Genomic DNA, 19433 nt, shown 5'->3' with positions numbered 1-19433 from the left:
ACTTCAATACGGCTGTCATCCATAGGGTAGCATTAGTATCGCCCTAAATGAGACTCCTGGTGGAGATAGACATCGTGGTCTCGTTTGACCTAGTAGCACCATAATGTGGACATTCACCAGCTAACTGAAGAGGTGCTCATTAGGCTCAGTGATCCCTGCGTCTCTATAAAAAACCATGTGCTGGCTGTTGTTTCAGGCCCTAGCCATCCACCATGATCCCTTATCCATCACCATATGTATAAAAGAAGGTTGAGGTGGCAGAGGCACAAGACTTGGTAATGTGTTACAAGTGAGACAGGTGGCCTTTCTACTCATTTGTCAGCTAACCTAAAGCCGACTCCTTCATCTGCCTTTTTCTCCTTTGACTCAATCAAATATATGACTCCTGGTTATTATTTCATACACTGCCTGGGATGATTACCCCGATAGTATATTTGAAGAAAAAGAAGCCCAGTACCTTGGTTCACAAAAGATGGTGAGACAGCATTAAAGCATTCTGCTTATGCAAGTTAAAATGAACTTAGCCCATAATCATAAGTATGATACAAAGCCACTTCCATGAGACACCACAAAAAGCCAGTTTTTCTCTGTATAGATTTTAAAGTTTTGCATATTTGTCTAAATACAGAACAAATAAAGCTAAGTTGTGGTTGAAACCACTTTGTAACACATTACTTATTAGAAAATAAAACTCTTTTTGCAATGGGAATGAATTGTATATAAATAAGCCGAGAGAGAGAGAAAGAGAAAGAGAGAGAGAGAGAGAGAGAGAGAGAGAGAGAGAGAGAGAGAGAGAGAGAGAGAGAGAGAACATTTTCTTGTCAGTGAGAGATTTATTTTTATTTTAAATGTTTTTTATTGGTTTTATTTATTTTGCTACCTTGGTCTCCCAGATCAACAGTTTACAAATGGCTTAAAATCCATACATTGAAATTGCTTTCCTCCTCAAATAAATCTGAACATTTGTGAGGGAAAATGCACAATTTAAAGCCATTGCTTTTGCTCTAAACTATTAACCCTCGAGATATATGCCAGAAAGGCTCAGTTGTTCAAATGTAATGGCAGGCTTGGGACTCAGCAGTCCGTGTTTTGAATTGACTTTTTCCTTGTGATACAGTGATCTAATAACTGCTGTTCAGGTTGGGAGAAAATAAAGCCCTCAGAACAAAAGCTTGCATTGCAGCCCTGTTTACTGTGTCTATACAAATTTCACGGAAATAGTGTCTCTTTGACAGTGTGTGGGCCAATATTTTGTCTGGAAGACATTGTTGCAGAAACCACTAGTTTTTTCCTATGATTGTTTTCTACTTTGATGAAAGAACTAAAAAACAATTACATTGATGAATCTAACCAAATTCAAATGTTCTGTATGTTTTTATTATTTTTAAATACTGCTTTATTGGTCTTTGCTCGGAAACAAATACCACAGAATATACAATTAACTAGCACAGCTTTGTAAGTATAGATGAGATGAAACAGAGTTTCAGATACTCTCACATAAAGGGGTGCTCATAATTCAATGTGGACTTCATTGAAATGTAAGACAATTTACAAAATATCCAAATATAAGACAAAAGAAGAAGAGAATTTATAAATGAGAAGAATTAATAAAATGAAGGTAACCTACTATCCTGTCCCATGTCAGTTGTAAACCTAAGACAATTTAAAGTCGTCTGGGGAGAGGGAACTGAGCAGTTGTTAAGGTTAGATTGGTCTGTTGCCATGATGGTGAGAGATTGTCTTGATTGGTGATAGTTGTGGGAGGGACCAGCCCACTGTGTTGTGGCATAATCCCTAGGCAGGTGGACCTTCGTCGTACAAGAATGCTAGCCAAGAATTAGCCAGTAAGCAGCACTCCTTCGTGGTTTCTGATTTAGCTCCTGCCCTGATTTGCCTCAATGATAGGTCATGATGTGGCAGTATAAACAAATAAATAAATACATATTTATTTAAATATTTAAAAAATTATTTTTCTACATTGCTTTGAGTCTTGGTGCTCATCATGGCAACATAAAGGAAACTAGAAAACCCATCGATCAAATAGATTGCTTCTAATTGTGCCTTCTAGCTAAATAAAGATTTACCAATATCCAAACTTGGTGGGGTAACTTCTTTTGCACTTTGAATTATGAATCAATGTTTAGTGAAGAGATAAAAAATTTTTTTAAAACTCAAGTGAGTTGACATAATATTGTGATACTATTTTTTCTTTGCCATAAAGTATCATCTGTACATTTGTAAGGTCATTCATGCCATAGGATATATGGACATTAACTGCTACCCTTCCCACATCTACATTACACTATGGTTCACCTGAAGGCAAATAGAACTTAGATGCCTTAGCTTGAGAATAAAAAATCTCTAAGTAAATTGCTTTTAGGCTTAGTATATTAAATATAGTTTAGTCCTATCCACAGCAAAGCTCAACTAAAGCCAATGGTTCACAATTTTACCAGAACCACCTTTGAATTCGTATAGAAAACATTTTGTGAATCCCATTTGTTCTGCTGAAATTATAGTTATAAATATTAAAACTACCATGCCTGAGGCAGAAAGGGACAACACCCCAACATATCTGCCCTGGCCTTCTTTGTCCAGTGCCTGCCAGCAACAGCAGGACTGAGCTTCCCCTGTACAACACAGTTGCAGGATAATGCTGCCCCTTCCTTTTAGCTCCCTCTCCTGCTCTCTCTTGTTCAGGCTTCCGCAGGAAAGTGCTCACGCATGCATGGTGGCCTTAGAATTGGCTTCAAGAACAGAATTCAAACTAAGACAACATATAATTTTCAAGCGTCAACTGATGGGCAGTGTGAATCATAAATGTATTGTGAAAGGTATTAAAGGAAATGAAGATCATAAAGTTATGTTTTTTTTTTGCATGTAATACAATAAAACATGTAAGAATGCTTCCTCATGCAGTGCCACTATGAGAAGCGTCTACAAAGCTAGACTCCAACAGGGGCAGCACACTGCACTGCTGATGACTGCTACAGGTGGACAGACATTAGGAAGGTGAAATTTTTTTTCTGGCAATTGTGAAAACCTAAGCAAGCTATGGTTAAGCCCCCCTGCTTAACTTCTATGGCAATTCACTCTGTATTGAGAGTTACAAAAATAAAGGACTTTTGTCTTGGTGTACCTTGCTGTTTATATTTTTGCTTCTATGATGTGATAGTCAATCTTAATCGTCAACTTGGAAGGACTTAGAAACACCATGAAAACAAATCTTTGGGCGTGTCTATGAGAAATGTTCTTGATTAGATTAACTTGGGTGAAAAGAACCACTCTAAATATGGGCAGAATCATTTATGGGCTCACTTCTGGGACTGGATGTAGCTAGCTGCCTAAGCATCCTGCTGCCAGAATTTCTCTATCACAGTAAATGCTCACCTCAAACTATCAGCCAAAATTGACCCTTCCTTACCTTGTTTCATGTCAGGGTTTTGTCACAGCCACATGTAAAGTAACTAATATGGGTGAATGTTAGCAAATCATGAAAGCACTGTGTGGAGTAGGTGCCAGAATGTAATGCTCATGGCCAGTGCACAAGTTATACCTTCTACTCTGCCCACAAAAGCTAGGGACAACTTGTAGTTGTCATTGTCAAGAACTGCTCTACAAATTACTTCATAGAAATCAGTACTACTTTAATATAAGACAAACAAATAAAATAAAACAAAATGAATTCCATAAGCAACAACAAAATACAAATAAACCCACCAAAGACAATCAAAGAGCCAGAATGGTGCCTAAGCCACAGGATTGAGACAGCTTCCTCATCTTCAATCCCAGCTACATTTTTGTCCTTGAGTAAGATTTGGGAGGAATTCCCTTACTGTTCTTCCAGTTCGTCTATAAGATGGAAGAAACTACTCTCTCCTTTTCTTAATTATTTCTTGAGAATTTCACACATGAACATTATGCTCGTACCATTCACTCCTTCTGCAATTTATCTCTGTACGCTTTATCATTCACGACAGGTTTAAGGACTGGCTGACATGGAAATCCTGGCACGAATCAAGAGTTCATAAATATTAACTATCTGTATTACTCTTTATTCCAATTAAGTGACCAATTGCTTCCCAGTAATATAAACAATCACCCTTGTATGACCACCAGAAGAAAAGTTGTGAAGTATATGAAAATGCAGGATTGGGTGGATCATTATCTGTTTTTAGGGATAATGTATACATTTCTTTTAATTATTGCATGTTTTTACTCCTCCCCACCCCACTGCCTATGCTTGGGCACTTCCCTTGCAAATGATAATAACTCAATGAGCTTATTATCAATAACTGCATCTTTACTTTACACCAAATGAAAGAATCCTGTAAAGGCAATGAGTAAGAAAAACAGAGAAAGGGAGAGTCTTCATTCAGTCTTATTCCCCCACTTTGGCTAAACCGAAGAAACACAGGCAGCCGGCTCGAGAACTGGAAACACAGATGAGGTGATCTACAGCGGCATGCTATTGTAAACCGCAAGGTGAAGCACAAACGAAAAAAGGATTTTGTCCTTTTTATTTATTAATAGTGTCATTAATCACCCTGCAGTAAGAGGTGCTACTAGGAAAGACACGGGACGGTATCGCTCTTCATAAATGAAGACGGTGGAAAAACAAGCCGAGGTGCTACCTCAAAAGCGAGTGAGAAAGAAGATCTAACAGGTGGCTCGACAAAATGGGTTCTTTGAAATGAAGATCTGGCTGGGAAATACGAACATCAGGTAATGAATTAAAGGGCCAGCTTCTTAAGATGGCAAGTCTCCTTCAAGAGGGGACTGCATTGATTGATGTGCCCTGTAATAGAAACTCAGATAATGAAATAAAACCAACATTTAAGAATTTCTGGCTGAGAACTCATTGCCATGGCAACCCTCTCAGAAGAGAACTTGTCTAAGAAAATAAGATTCACTTGGCTACGCCTTAAAATGAAAACCTACACTAGAGTGAGAGCAAGGCAGAATTCCAAAATCACTTATTACTGCCATGCCTAGAGGTAGCACTCGAAGTGCGGGGCTGCCTTCTTTCTCATTAAAAGCTGTTACCTATCTCAAGATCTATGACTCATGGCAGGAACATTCTATGCTTTTGAGTGATCTCTATTGGCACCGAGTGGCTCTTAATGGTAAAAATATATTACAATATTCTCATCTAACACATTATCTAAGGCCGGGCGTGGTGGCGCACGCCTTTAATCCCAGCACTTGGGAGGCAGAGGCAGGCGGATCGCTGTGAGTTCGAGGCCAGCCTGGTCTACAAAGTGAGTCCAGGACAGCCAAGACTACACAGAGAAATCCTGTCTCGAAAAACCAAAAACAAAACAAAACAAAACAAAAAACAAACAAACAAAAAAACATTATCTAGAATAATACTTATAAAAACTACAGTAATATACACAGTTATAGTAAACAACCATTTTGCAGTCTGCCCATAACTACATAAACCACTAAACCATATATCAATTATTAACTTTACTTCCTAGGAAAATAATCTTAGTCTAAGTAAAATCTATCTTATATTTGAATTACCATAAACTCTCTATCAGAGCATCTATATTTTTTTGTATGTTATCACTCAACAAATGTAAACTGGGTTCATGACATTTCATCATAAGAGTTTTTGTGAAGGAGGAAGCGGCAGGTGGATTGCTGTGAGTTTAAGGCCAGCCTGGTCTACAAAGCGAGTCCAGGAGAGCCAAGGCTACACAGAAAAACCCTGTCTCCAAAAAGAAAAAAGAACTGTTGTGAGTACATAGTATCGGTGAAAACTTTGCCTTTTAGTTGATGCTAAGAAGTGAAAATAGAGATGCTTACAGGGCAGCGAAGTTCAGGCTCCTAAGAGAGAGCCCAATGGGAAGTCGGCTACAGAAGACTTCAGGGTGACACTGAAGTACCAGCTGAGAAACATTTAGAAAGTTTATAAAGTGCTTGTGTGCACAAAAAAATTAGCAAGGGCACCATGATATTTAAGTCGATACCTATTCCATTTCTGATCTTAGCAACTGGAGACTGCTGAGACAACTGTCTTTTATTTACCATCCTTTGTCCAATATGAATTTGAATGCTTCCTCCTAGCTGTTGACACCAACACTCACTCACACTTGAGGGTTCACCAAGAAACCAACACACCATGAAAGCTGCTAGTGCCATGTCTGAGTCATGTCTGTCTACACCGATAAAGAATGAGAGAAGCCCCTGAGGTTATGAAGTCAGGGTTCTTGTGTGTGAATGCCTGACAGTGACTATCACATAAGACTACTAAAATCAATCAGGTGGAGCAATCACAGCTTTAGGCAAATACTACTCAGCAGCCACCTCTGCTTAACTGTGGGCTGCCACCACTTTGGCATTAATATTCTGGTACCAAGATAACTGTCTATAAGTGTATTGTTTAATTTTCCATATCTTGACCTCCTTAAGGATGCTCATGTGCTTACCATGGCATAACGTATTCCTAAAGAAACTTAATCTTGAGAATCTTCCTCTGAAGACTTCTTAGGTTGATACCAATCTGCACATGTATGCTTTATGCAAGACAGAGTCAAAATAAATACATAATATAAATATATAAATATTTAAAATTCTCAGGATACAGTATTGCTTCAAAATTCAAAGCAATTCAGGTAAATGGATTCTACTGGGCTGTCTATAGCTGTCCCAGGTTGCATGAGATATACATTAATGTTATTATCAAGACCTGTAATTTTCTTTCATCTGCCTCTGTCTTTTTCCAGTGTTTACAGGACAACAAAACAAAGCAGAACAAAACCTAAAGCCTTTGTAGTTCTCTTTAATCATTATGTCTGTTTCAAGTGTCTTATCATTTTAAATTATAATTATGTTCTTTATAGATTTTTATCTATATTGGAATCAATGATCTCAAATTTGTCAAGAAATCAATTTTTGTATGAATTTTGCACAAGGTAGGTCTAAACTTTGAGAAATGTAACGAAACTATATTGGAGTTAAGTTGAAGAAACAGATATTGTACAAATTAGATCAAGGATATGTGAACCACTGACCAGCTTTAAATCTTCATTTAAAACTCACCTTCCTACGATCAGGAAAATAGTTTTTTAAGCTTAAATTTAACTATTCTACGTCATTGATGAGACTATATTAGATAAACATTTACAGACAGAAAATACAGTGTCAGATAGATCATTAGTCTTACTATGTTTCACTTTTAGTGTATAAAACACACATGGGGTATACAGTTAGAAAAAGCCACCTCAAAGAATAGATAGAAGAGAGGAAGGAATAAGAATTTTCTGAATTTTTTAGAATATCTTTTTATAGTGAACATTTCATGCACTAATACAACCAATGTTCTAAATCACTACCTGACTTCTAGGTGCTTGTCTGGTGCTGTGACATCACTCTTTGTATTGTTTAATGATTGTCTCTATTTCAAACAACTATGATGTAAGGTAAACTTGTCATTACTACATTCAACAGTTTATTAGAGGGATTGCTTCAAATTATCTTGAAGTTGCCTTTCTTTCCCAGTTTCAGCTGCTCAGCAGTTTTTATCATCATCTAATTATCCTCCAAAAATAAACAGTTATTTGACACCAAAATAATGGAAGACTCTCAAAAGCATATAGCCACAGACAGATGATGTCCCAATCCTGTAGCCTCTTTCCAGATGTAAGGAACCATTGAATTGCTACTGATATCTATGTAAAAATTCATGAAGCTGTTAAAGGGACCAATCAAGGACTTCTCTGGTAACTAGAGATCTTCAAGATAAATTTAGTTTCTATCTTAATAACTATGCTCTGTCTAACATCAGTGTTGACCCATATATTGTGGTAAATCTACATTATATCATGTTACAAACATACAACCGGCCACATTCACCTGCCCACACATCTTCCATTCCCCTGCATATAATCACAATTTGACGACTTTGGTGTAAGGATTCACTTAATGGTAGTCCAGAACATGAGCTGCCCTGTTTTCTCTTTCCAGAAGAAAAAGAAAGGAAAAGGGAAAGAAGGGAAGGATGGAAGGAGGAATGGAAGGAGGGAGGAAGGGAGGGAGGGAGGTTACAGAGAGAAAAGAAGGTTCCATTATAAAGTAAAGAGCACATGCTTTGTGGCACCTCCCATGCAAGAACAGTCATTAATTTAGCTGAACATTTCACTTCAGATTCAACAGATTCAAAGATTTCCCATCTTTATTCTTATTTGCCAATATTCATATACATTTAATGCAGCATTGACCTAATTGTATTCAAGTTTTATTCATAATATTTGCTTTTATGTTGTTAATACTTCACAGTCATCATCATCATCATCATCATCATCATCATCATCATCATCATCACCAAAAAACATGAAGGTAGATCCAATTCCAATCTCAAGATGACCAGACTAGAGCAATGCTTGAACAGTTCTAAGAGCTGGATGGAAACTAACTAGCGTAGCAGGTGATTCTTAGTGCATTTCTTACACATATTGATTTAAGGTGATCGTACTGAAGGCTCATTCATCTCCTCTGTTAAAACGATGAATGCTGCTTCTGAGCTGTTGAAATGGGTGTCTTATTGTTGTTTCCTTTTAAAAAACATTATCATTAGGAATACCAATAAATTTACTAGCTCTTTCTTTTCAGATATTAGAATCTGTACATTCCAAGATGTAAGCTTATATGGATATCCATTTTATAGGCACTTCAGTCCCTTGCTTGTAAAAATCAACTAGTCATATTGACATTTTTTTTCTTATTGCCAAGTGCACATCTGCTTTGAATTTCCTATAGAGATCAAATTAACCACTGGCTTCCTACATTTCTCTACTCTCTTTGCATTTCAGCTTTCTCTAAGAACAGAGTCTTGGGGCTGTAGAAACAGCTCAGTGGGTAAAGTGTTTGTGTGAGACCATGAAGACCTGAGATTAGACCCCTAGATACCATCCCTGTAAAAAGCCAAGTAGCCATGTGGGTCTGTGTCCTAGTTACTCATCTGTGAACTTGACACAGCCTAGAGTCAGCTAAGATGGGTGTCTCAGTTGCGGGATTGTAAGACCAGATTGGCCCATGAGCATTTCTGCCGGGGACTGTCTTTATTGCTATTTGTAATAGGAAGGCAGTCTGCTGTACATAGCATGACTGCGTAGTCCTGGGGCTATAGGAGAAAGCTAGCTAAGCAAAAGCCTATGAGTGAACCAGAAAGCAGTGGTCCTCTACGGTTTCTGCTTTCAACTTCCTGCTTGAGTTTGTGCCCTGGCTTCCATTGATGCTGCATTCATAGGTCCAAACCCCTCTTTCTCTACTAAGGAGTTTTTGTTTAGAATATCTTACCACAGCAGCTGAAAGCAAACCAGAACTGACTTTAACTGTAATACTGGGGAGGAAGATCCCAGTTAGCCAATCTGAGTAAGAGAATTGCTTTCAAAAAATAAGAGGAAGACACCCTACTGTTGATCTATGGCCCACACATCACACTCCTGGATGCAGAAAACTGTATGCACATCACACACACTCACACACACAAATTATGAGGCTTTAGGTACTGATTAATTTACAAACAAACTTTTTTTAAATCAAAAGGTTACATAAATTATATAGATAAATAAATACATGTATGTCGATATTATGCAAATATTATAAGGTATAATTGGCTTGTGAAATATCTCCTGATAGCAAGCAAACTTACCATAGTACAATGAAAAAAAAAAAAAAGACTGTATAATTACAGCCATGCTAATCACCTGTGGCTTTCCAAATGCATGTTCCATTTAAGTTCTTGCAAACTGTACAACCACCACTTGTGTGAATTCCCAAGCAATGTTGAGGTCTAGTTAACCCGATCAGATCTCAAAAAGTTTAACTTTTGCCCACCCTACACTTTCAGCAAGGTTTAATCTCTATGGACTTAGAAACATCAAAGATCGTAGCCAAATTAACTTATTCTAGGGCAAATTAACTAAGTGTTGGGCATTTATAATGTATAATTCTCAGAGTTTTGTTTTTCTGGTATAATTGAGATCTAATTAAGTCAGGGAATGCTGAGAAAAAGAAAAATAGATACATACTTCTAAAGCCAGCTTTCTCTCTGAACAATGTTAAGAAAAGAGATGAGATGCATGTTTTCTGAATTTCCTCTGTCTAACTTGATAGACAAGGGTGTGACAGCCTTAACTACAGGTTATCAGGTTATGGGGAGGAAAACGAGCCCGAAAGAATAACAGTGTTCAGGGAAAATGCATGGAGTAAGCTTCTGAATGTGAACTGAATCTGAAGAGACTTATGCAGATACAGGCACACATAGACAGATGCAAGGACTTCGGCTTACTCTGACGCAATAACCATGTTCACACACTGCCAATGTGAAAGAAGTGTCCCATATTAGGATGAGGTCAGCACTGGCTGTTTTCGTGCCTAAAGCCTTAGAAGGCATGTAACAAGCAAACAAAAACAAAAGGCAAACAAGCACTCCCTTCAAAAGACAACAACAGAAACCTCTGAGGTACTTACAACTGGTCGGAGAAACCTCTGAGGTACTTACAACTAATCGGAGAAACCTCTGAGGTACTTACAACTGGTCGGAGAAACCTCTGAGGTACTTACAACTGGTCAGAGAAACCTCTGAGGTACTTAACAACTGATCGGAGAAACCTCTGAGGTACTTACAACTGATCGGAGGTTATGTTCTTTCACCAGCTTCAAAGATGATTGATAGCAATTAGCAAGGTCTTCCTTGTGGGAACCATTAATGTGACCTCTGGCTATGGGTCCTACAGTATGGATGACATCTGTAAATGCAAAAGAAAAGAGAAGAGGGTAAGTGAAATGCTATTTACTTTTCACACAACTGGCACTTTATTTATTTTACATATTAGTTTTCGGGCCTGGAGACAGGCAAGCTAAGAAATACAGATGACATAAATGCTCCATTGTAAAAGATTCCAGGGACCATAGCTTCTTAAAGCAGGCCACCTTCCCAGGAAGGTGACACCAGAGAAAAGAATTTTACTACCATTGAACTCTTCCAAGGGCACTGGTCAGGCCCAAGTGTGACAGATTATTGTATAAGATGTGCATAATTGGTACCCTGGCAGAAGACAAATCCTTGGTGGGACATAAAGCGAGAAATAATTGCCTGCAAAATGAGCATCCGAGTTGACAGGGGAAGGAAGAGGCTGTGCTAGACACAGCTTTCCTTGTGAATAAGACATCATAGGATATAAAGAGGTTCTTAAAACATCACCGAGAGAATTTTATTGCAATCACAATCCTAACACGAAAAATTTCAAATTACTACTAAGAGTTTTAAAGTATTCAGTCTTCACAAACATCAGCAGTGCTAGGAATACCAGTATGTACACCCATTACCTGATGCTTCCTATGGGGTTTTGTTTGTTTGGTTTGTTTGGTTTTGTTTCTTTCCGAGACAGGGTCTCTCCGTGTAGCCCTGGCCATCCTGGACTCACTTTGTAGACCAGGCTGGCCTCGAACTCACAGTGGTCAGCCTGTCTCTGTTTCCCCGAGTGCTGAAATTAAAGGCATGTGCCACCGTGCCTGACTCATACCTTATTTTTAATATATTAAAACTCTCACTGAGTAATAGCAATCTGTACTTTTCAACCTCCAAATGTATTTAAAACAAAAATTTGATTATTTTGACTTTCGCATATAAACCTCAAACACTCTGCTATTTTTCCCCATTTTTACGCACACATAAACTCTTTTGCGAAGTGCTGGGGTTGGCCCCAGAGCCTTGTTGTGCATCCTAAGCACATGTGCTACCACTTGATTTACAGCTCCAGTTCTCACACTTGTAAGTTTTTAAATTTAGGGGTGCTACAGAATAAGATTAGGCTCATCCTCATTTCGCAGTAAAAAAAAAAAAAAAAAAAGATTAGAAGAAATCAAATTTGGATCCAAATTACTTGAAATACTTTGTAAATTTTGCTTCCTGGTTTTATATGTTAACTGAATAATTATGACATTTCGCTGACATAAGTTACAAGAACTAATCAAGTTTGATCAAAGAGATAAATTTTGGTCTGTATTACCAGACTATTATAGTGAAATGGAGTTATTTACTTTGGCTAATCAGTACCACTTAGTTTTAACAAGGATAAGAATAAGAATGCTCTGTAAAACAGGAATATGGCACAGCTAAGATTGCACGTAAAATTTGAATTGAGACCCATAAACCAACATGACTGGGGGAAAAGCTTTGCTGCTCCCTTACTAAATACTGAGACTATTATATGATATTTGAGGAAGGCCTTCCAAGCGTGGATTTCAATGATTAATTCTAAAACAATATTTAAACTCTTGCCAGACAATATTAAAGATGATGAGGTATGATCAAAGCAGGCAGAAAATCTGCACCCCTGAGTTCACGCAGATGTTATTTCACAGGTGGGCCTGGTTCTCATTGTAGTGGTAATGGCCCCGGCATAGAGACAGAGAATATAGCGAAATGAGGTGATGCACAAAGCATACAATTATATCATTATTTTGCAATAAAAATACCACAAACTACATATGTTCAGAAAATAGGAGCTTTGTATCCTATGTAATAAACTTTCATGTGCATATGCTACATTAGCTACCGTTTTTAGTGGATGCTAGACTACAGGGGAACAGGACCCTGCTTTTGTTTTGTCTCTTGTGGTTACTTCCTTGTGCCCAGCTGTGATATTCCTAAGCTTTTGGCCAGGTTGTAGAGCCACTTTGGCATTCTCGTTCTTACTGAACAAGTTGAGGCCTGGTTTCACTGGTCACACCTTCCCAAAGGAACAGCGAGACACATCCAGGCTCTCCTTGTTCGTGAACAGAGACGATGGAGAAGCGCCTCTTCCATGAGGCTATGAAAGCTGTGCCAACTTCTTCCAATGTAATAAAGGTCTTAGTGGGTAGAACCATGGTGGGGAGGAACCTGTGGGAACGGGTGGTGGTGACAAAACAAAACCGCTTCCCGTGCTTTCTTTTAGCCATTAATGTTTGTATAAGTAAAATGGGGCTTTTGAAAAATGGTTCCATGTGTTTCTGCAGTTCTCCGTTTCACTGAAAAGTCTGAGAAGAAACAGCCTATAAACAAGCTTCCCTAATATCAAGACATCGATCCCTGTATTTTATGCTCTATATTAAATTTGCAGCATCTAAGATCAAGTGCTATTATTGACCAACACAATGACCTCTCAGATTCACGAAGCTGGGGGTGAATCAATATGAGGCCTCAAGAGAAATTTCTTTCATTATCTTAATTGTTCATTTTACTTATTAGTAACGACTGTTCATTGAGTTCCATTTTTTCCTGTTATAAATTACAGTCAGGTAGACTGCTTCTAACTTCAGTTCCACCTCTGAGTGATCAAGTGTCCAGAGCAAGTCATCATTTTCATGGGTCCCTGACTTGGTTTCCTTATTTGTAAAACAAATCAGCTGTCTTTTTGACGTAATTTCTTCAGTGTTATTCAGCGCCATTAGTATTCAACATTTTAATAGAGGCAGACATAGCACAAAATGATATAGGGACAAAAATACAAAAACAAAAGCAAATCAACAATACTTGAACATGGTTAGGGGGCTCAAAAGGTATCACAAGAATTCTTTTAAATATACCAAATACCATAGGCTAGCCTTTAACAATAGCAATTTAAAATTCTTTGATTGAATACATTAGAAATAAAAATTTAAAACAAACAGATCCTATATTATCAATGATCCTTTTTAGCAATTTATATTTTCAAATATCCATGGGCAATGCTCTACTTTAAGACCAGATTATGGATCTCTTGGGACGGATAATTAAATTAGAATTTTTAAACCCAATGCCTCATAACTGGCAAGAGTCACAAAATGATACATATAATTTTCCACAGAAGAAGCTGCAGCATCAAAGGGACCTTCCGCACATAAGTGGGAACATAGAAAGAACATTTTGCTTTCAATCTTGGCATCTGACAACCTCTCAGAGGGCCCACGTCTTTTCACCATGTGCTGTACGAACTTGGGCAAGTCTCTTTCCTTTCTGGGTCTCAGTCTTCAAAGATAAAGGCAGGTGTGTTGGTCACATCTTTTTGTTGCTGTGACAAATCCCTGAGAGATATTCCTTAAAAGAAGACACATTTATCTTGGAGGGAAGATTCAAAGGCTCTGGCCAATGGAGTGCTGTACTGTGCCCAAGCAGGGGCAGAAAATCATCTCACATGTGTGTTACAGTATGTGGTGGAGGAGAATGATTACCTACGGCAACCAGAAAGCAGAGGAAGGAGAAAGGGCAGGAGACAGTATACGTAGCTCAAGGACACACCCACTTTCTCTAATGAGCACCCCGCTCTTACTTTTCACTATGTCTTAGTATTTCTATTACGTTACAGATCCATCCAATCATTTCCCAAAGCCCATAACATGGCCCCCCAAGACTCACCACCCAAAAAGCCCATAACATGGCCCCCAACACTCACCACACAAAAAGGGAGGGGGCATTTCATATTCAAAGCACAAATATGGAGTTGAGTAATAATCTTTGTAAATCTCAGGCCCATGTCTTTTTCTATGGGCTTATCAGGAAAGAATGAAGGTACAGAGCCTGAGTAGTCTAATTCCTTATTATCCAGATAAATGGCCATCAATTATAGTACAAGTTTAACAAGAATGTCTATCTAGTGAAGTGTAATTGGCATTATCCACAAAGAGAGTGATTTAACCACACCTATCCAAACCACAATTCTACATTCATTAGATATAGCGGTATATTTCTAGGACTGATTCCTACGAAAAATATACTTTTTGATAAGTACATGACTATTTAAACATGTCTTTTATGATAATATTGTGTGACATAGGCAAAGCTCAAAAACAGACTAGATATCTATCTACAGAAGTCTACTTCACTACTAGTGCATTTTTACCAACCTACATTATGTCTCTATAAGTAAGAACATAAAAGAATATGGAAAGTTATTCGAGATAAGGCAAACAGCAATTATCTAAAGGGACAAATGAAATTATACCAAGCATGCTACTAGGTGTCACACACACTCAAAGCCACAGAAGAGAAGGCATACTTAGTAATGGAACCAGGCATCTTTGGAAAGTTAAGCAATTAAAGCAGAGGTTATGCAGTTGTCAAATTATGGAGGCTAAATCTAAGAATGTGGATATGAATAGAAGACATTTTATTATATACTTACTTTACTTTTTCTAATATTAACAATTTTTATGTGAATGGGTGTTCTGTCTACATGTATGCTTTCGTTTCATGTCTGCCTGCTGTCCATGCAGGTTAGAGACTGCATCAAATGACTCGGTACTGTATTTACTGATGGTTGCTAGGTGCCATGTGCCAAAAGTGTTCTTCATCGCTAAGCCATCTCTCCAGTTACACATGCCTGTCTATAAAATTCAACTTATATAAGGGAAAATTATATACTAGAAAATGAAAATATTCCTTGATCATGTTTACCCAATCTGTACAACAATTGCTAATTCATATTTCAAAGATAAGCTTCTTTTTTTATTATAAGGACAAAAATATTCTTAATGAAAAACCAACAATGGACCTACCAGGTATATCTTGGGTTTATTTTGCTGCCATCAATTATTTCTCTCTATCAAAATATTTTCAGGTAAGCATAGGTTATAGGTTGCACATAAAGGGGAAGGTTTCTGCACAGTGTTTCCGGAAAGAGAATACTTATTTTCATTTCACCATTAAACTCACATTCAAGCATGTTTAAGTAAACATGTTCTTCCTTTTACTATAAATGAGCATTTTTTATATTACATGATTTGCATCTACCTTGAAAGTTTTACTATAGCTAAAATAAGCAAACGGAATTGTCTATAGTCATAAAGTAATATATTTCAGAATTGTCTCGATAGCCAAAAGATTTGAAATAACTGCCAAGAACTTTTAGAGATTAAAAAGGATAATACAGAAAAAAGTCTTGTCTTCCATGTTTAGGGACCCAAGTTCTGTGCCCAAAGCCACACATCAATGTGGAGAGATATACCATCACAAGTTAAGGTTATTCTCAATAAATGTTTCCAAGGTCACTAGAGACGGATGGAAATGATGTGTATTTATTTATGTGTCATATGCTTACTAGGAATCTCACTACCTGACCCTTCAATTTGCATACATTCAATACCTGGCTATCCACAGCTATGTAAAAGGTTACTGCAAAACATGGCGGCTTAATGTAACAATCATTTCTCCATGGTTTTGTTATTTCCTATGTTCTTTGTCGGTCAGAAATTCTGAAAGGGAGCAAGCCAGGGGCGACGGCCTGGCATCTAGAATCCAGCTCATGCCAGCAGTTGTTGCTGGCGCAGTGGCAGACAATCACGTGCAAGGGTTGGAGGGGTGCCGTTCTCTCCTCTGAGTTAGTGGTTCTCCTTATGCAGGTTCTGCTTTTCTCACCGCATGGCAACCACACAGCGTTTGACTTACACAACAGCTCAGCTTTCTAAAAACAAAAGCACGAGCCTGGCACCTTTTGCAGTGCAGCCTGGAATGCACACAGCACCACTCACACTTTATTCTGTTGGTTGCAACTGCCACGGAGGATGTGGGGGAGACACCTTTCTTTTTGTTTTTCAACTTAAATGATACAATCCCTTTCTTTTGAGGAAAACAATAACAAAGCACTTGTGTACATATTTTAAAAAATCACAGGGCTTAGTTTCCCAGATACAGTTCTGGGATACCCAGCTCTGCACATATCTATCAATTGTAAACTATGGTATAAGGTAACTATGAACGCATAGAAAAGAATGATATTATTGATTTTATTACCAGTATAGCATTCTCTGGGCTATTATCTTAATAAGTCAACTGCTGATTCAATAAAAAGCTGGAGTCAGACAAGACAGGAATCTGAGATGAGTATATTTATTCTTTGTCAACAAGATCTAGTTTGGAGACTGAGGTGTGACATTAGCTCCTAGATTCAAATGTCCGGTTCCTTTGTATTAGAGTCTGGCAAGACATTGTGGACACAGGAAAGGTCAGGTATAGAGGTTATAGAATCAGCATTGTAAGTCTCTAGAAGCTGTCATATGATTCCTCCCTCCCCAGAGTGTCTACTGTCACACTCAAGGAAGGAAAGGCAGCCTTGGAGAACCGCTCTCATTTCACTGATGAAAGCCAAGAGAACAAAAATGCAATTTGTACATTTAATCAACATTTCAAATGCAGCTCCTTGAAAAGGTGTGGAAAATGAGGGGGCAGGCCCTTTTGTGTCTCATCAGACTCGAGTGTGGCAAGACAAATGGAACCTTTTCTGTTCATCTGTTTCTGAAATCAATCAGCTGATAAATCAGCTCTTGTTTTGAAGCCCTGTGCTTCCCCCATCCCAATTTATCCTGGGAAATTAGTCTGAACTACATAGGAAAGGAAGGTAGTGTAAAAGGCTGCCTTTAAGGGAGTACACAAATGATGCCCTCATCATTTCCGAAAGTATAACTTGAAAAATGTGTGAGTAGAATACCTACTAAATACTCAAAGCAGTAGAGCTATTTACATAGATTCAATCAGACTTATGCTTGGCAAAACAAATGGGGCTAAAACAGTCTGTGAAAAAATATTAGCATAATGAATTTTAAAACAAATATGAGAGTACATATACATTGCTCTCATCATTTTCTATTTGAGGAGTGGCTGTGCTACATTCATACTGTTAATGAATAGTCAGACCAAGTATAGAATCAATTACATATTACTTTCATTCACTCTACTCTTGTATTCATAAGTATAATCGGTCCATCTAACAGTCTGCATAATAATGCCATGCCCTGTCAGTCATATTCAAATCACATGAATTTTAAGGAGAAAGCCAGCCCGTGGAATTAAATTGATTTTCTTTGCTAGAGATAGGACCAGAAAACCAAGCACTAAAAGTACTATTTGTAAATCTTATTGACCAATTTATATGATAAGCGACACCAATCTATGACCTGAAAGAGAATACTTCAAGTTCAGTTAACAGGAAATTGAATTACCACCTGATGGCATTACACAATAAATGCTGCGTTTTTTCTTCCTGTATAGGTCAATGTTTTCATATAAATGTTTTATAAAGCTTAGAGGTTTTTTTTTTATTATATTTCCAGAAACAAGCAATTGTCCGCAAAATGTTCCTTTCAAAAGTGCAGCAGACTTCAGTAATAATATAAGTCAGCTCTTGCCCTTACATCAGATTTTGGAGTGTGGATTATTTATTCTTGTATGTTTTCCTTAGTTGTATGATGAGTTTCTATGTCCACAGAGAGCATAGTCATCCATCTTCTTGCATGAGTTAGTGAACTGCCTTTTATTTTTCTCTAAAAGAATGGCTTTTGGTTTGCTTGCTCATCCTCCTGGGTGCTATAACTGCCTATGTCTAAAATTAAACAATTAGCTTATAACCAATATTTGCATTTTTCAGTTGATGGACACACATAGATAGCTCACTTACTAAAAAGATTTCAAAGCTCATTAGTACATACCAACCTCAACTGGAGAGTTGGTTTTATTTTTACATGAGATTGCATTAACAATGTTATGTTTGGGACATCATATGCTAAAGACATGTTTTACATTTCATTGACTTCAAAACTATGAGGTTTTCAGCTCAAGTTATAAGATATTATTCAATCACATTGTGCCCAAATGCCTTCTATATTTAAAAAAATGTAAGAGACAAAGTTTATTCTTAATTTTGCATTAGTTTCCTCCTCTTATCAAAGATCTAAGACTGTCCTTGTTCAAAAAGGTCAAAAAGTTGACTCCGCTAATGGAACTGAGTCTTGCTTTAAACTGAGTTCTTACACATAGACATTAAAAATAATAGAGATCGTGATGTGTACAGACAGAAATCCTATAGTCAACTACTTGATATCTTTGAAACTCCACAGGGTACTGGGGGGCATCTAGATTATAAAAGTGTTGTTTCTAATAAGATATAGATCATGGAGAGAGTGTGGAAAGCTCTACTCCCAACAAAAATCCCAGCATTCAAAATCAATTTACAATCAACTAAAAGAGAACATATCCTAGAAAGAAGTGACTCTAAGACATTTCTATTGCTTCCACAGTAGGGGTATGGGGAGAAAGAGGCCCAGACAGACAATATGGCTTTTTCAAAGATGATAATGAGGCCTTTGTTTTGCTTTAAGAAATGACAGTGACTTAGCTTTTGCAGAGACATGCAAAAACAGCAGTGTGTTCAGGGAGAAGACAAGCTTTAGAAACCCATGTGGTAGACAAAAATGAGTGAATGTGAGGCTCTGGTGCAAGGCAACTCTGAGCACATTGACTCAGTGAGAACTGAGGCGTCTTGAGGGGTGTACATGAGCCACACAGGTCCTGAGTGTGCACCTGTTCTCCCACAATCACAAGCCCAAATCAGAAAGATTCTTCTGTAGTTGTTCACTCATCCATGGTTTCCATCCAAGAGGACTTACTAACAATGACATGCCACTGG

At 37.8% G+C, this 19433-nt stretch overlaps 1 protein-coding gene across 1 annotated transcript in view; it reads right to left on the bottom strand.

The window, feature by feature from the left end:
* The window catches only part of Macrod2 (mono-ADP ribosylhydrolase 2), a 1925774-nt gene that overhangs the window by 788606 nt on the left and 1117735 nt on the right, over positions 1-19433 (bottom strand). The window contains exon 6 of the mRNA XM_051144748.1: positions 10639-10760. Within this exon, the coding sequence (XP_051000705.1) occupies positions 10639-10760 (122 nt within the window). The remainder of the gene's footprint in view (positions 1-10638; positions 10761-19433) is intronic.

The sequence above is a fragment of the Acomys russatus genome, chromosome 4 (assembly GCF_903995435.1).
Source record: "Acomys russatus chromosome 4, mAcoRus1.1, whole genome shotgun sequence".
NCBI lineage: Eukaryota > Metazoa > Chordata > Mammalia > Rodentia > Muridae > Acomys > Acomys russatus.
The sequence above is the reverse complement of the archived record's forward strand: the minus strand, read 5'-3'. Positions and strand labels throughout refer to the sequence as shown.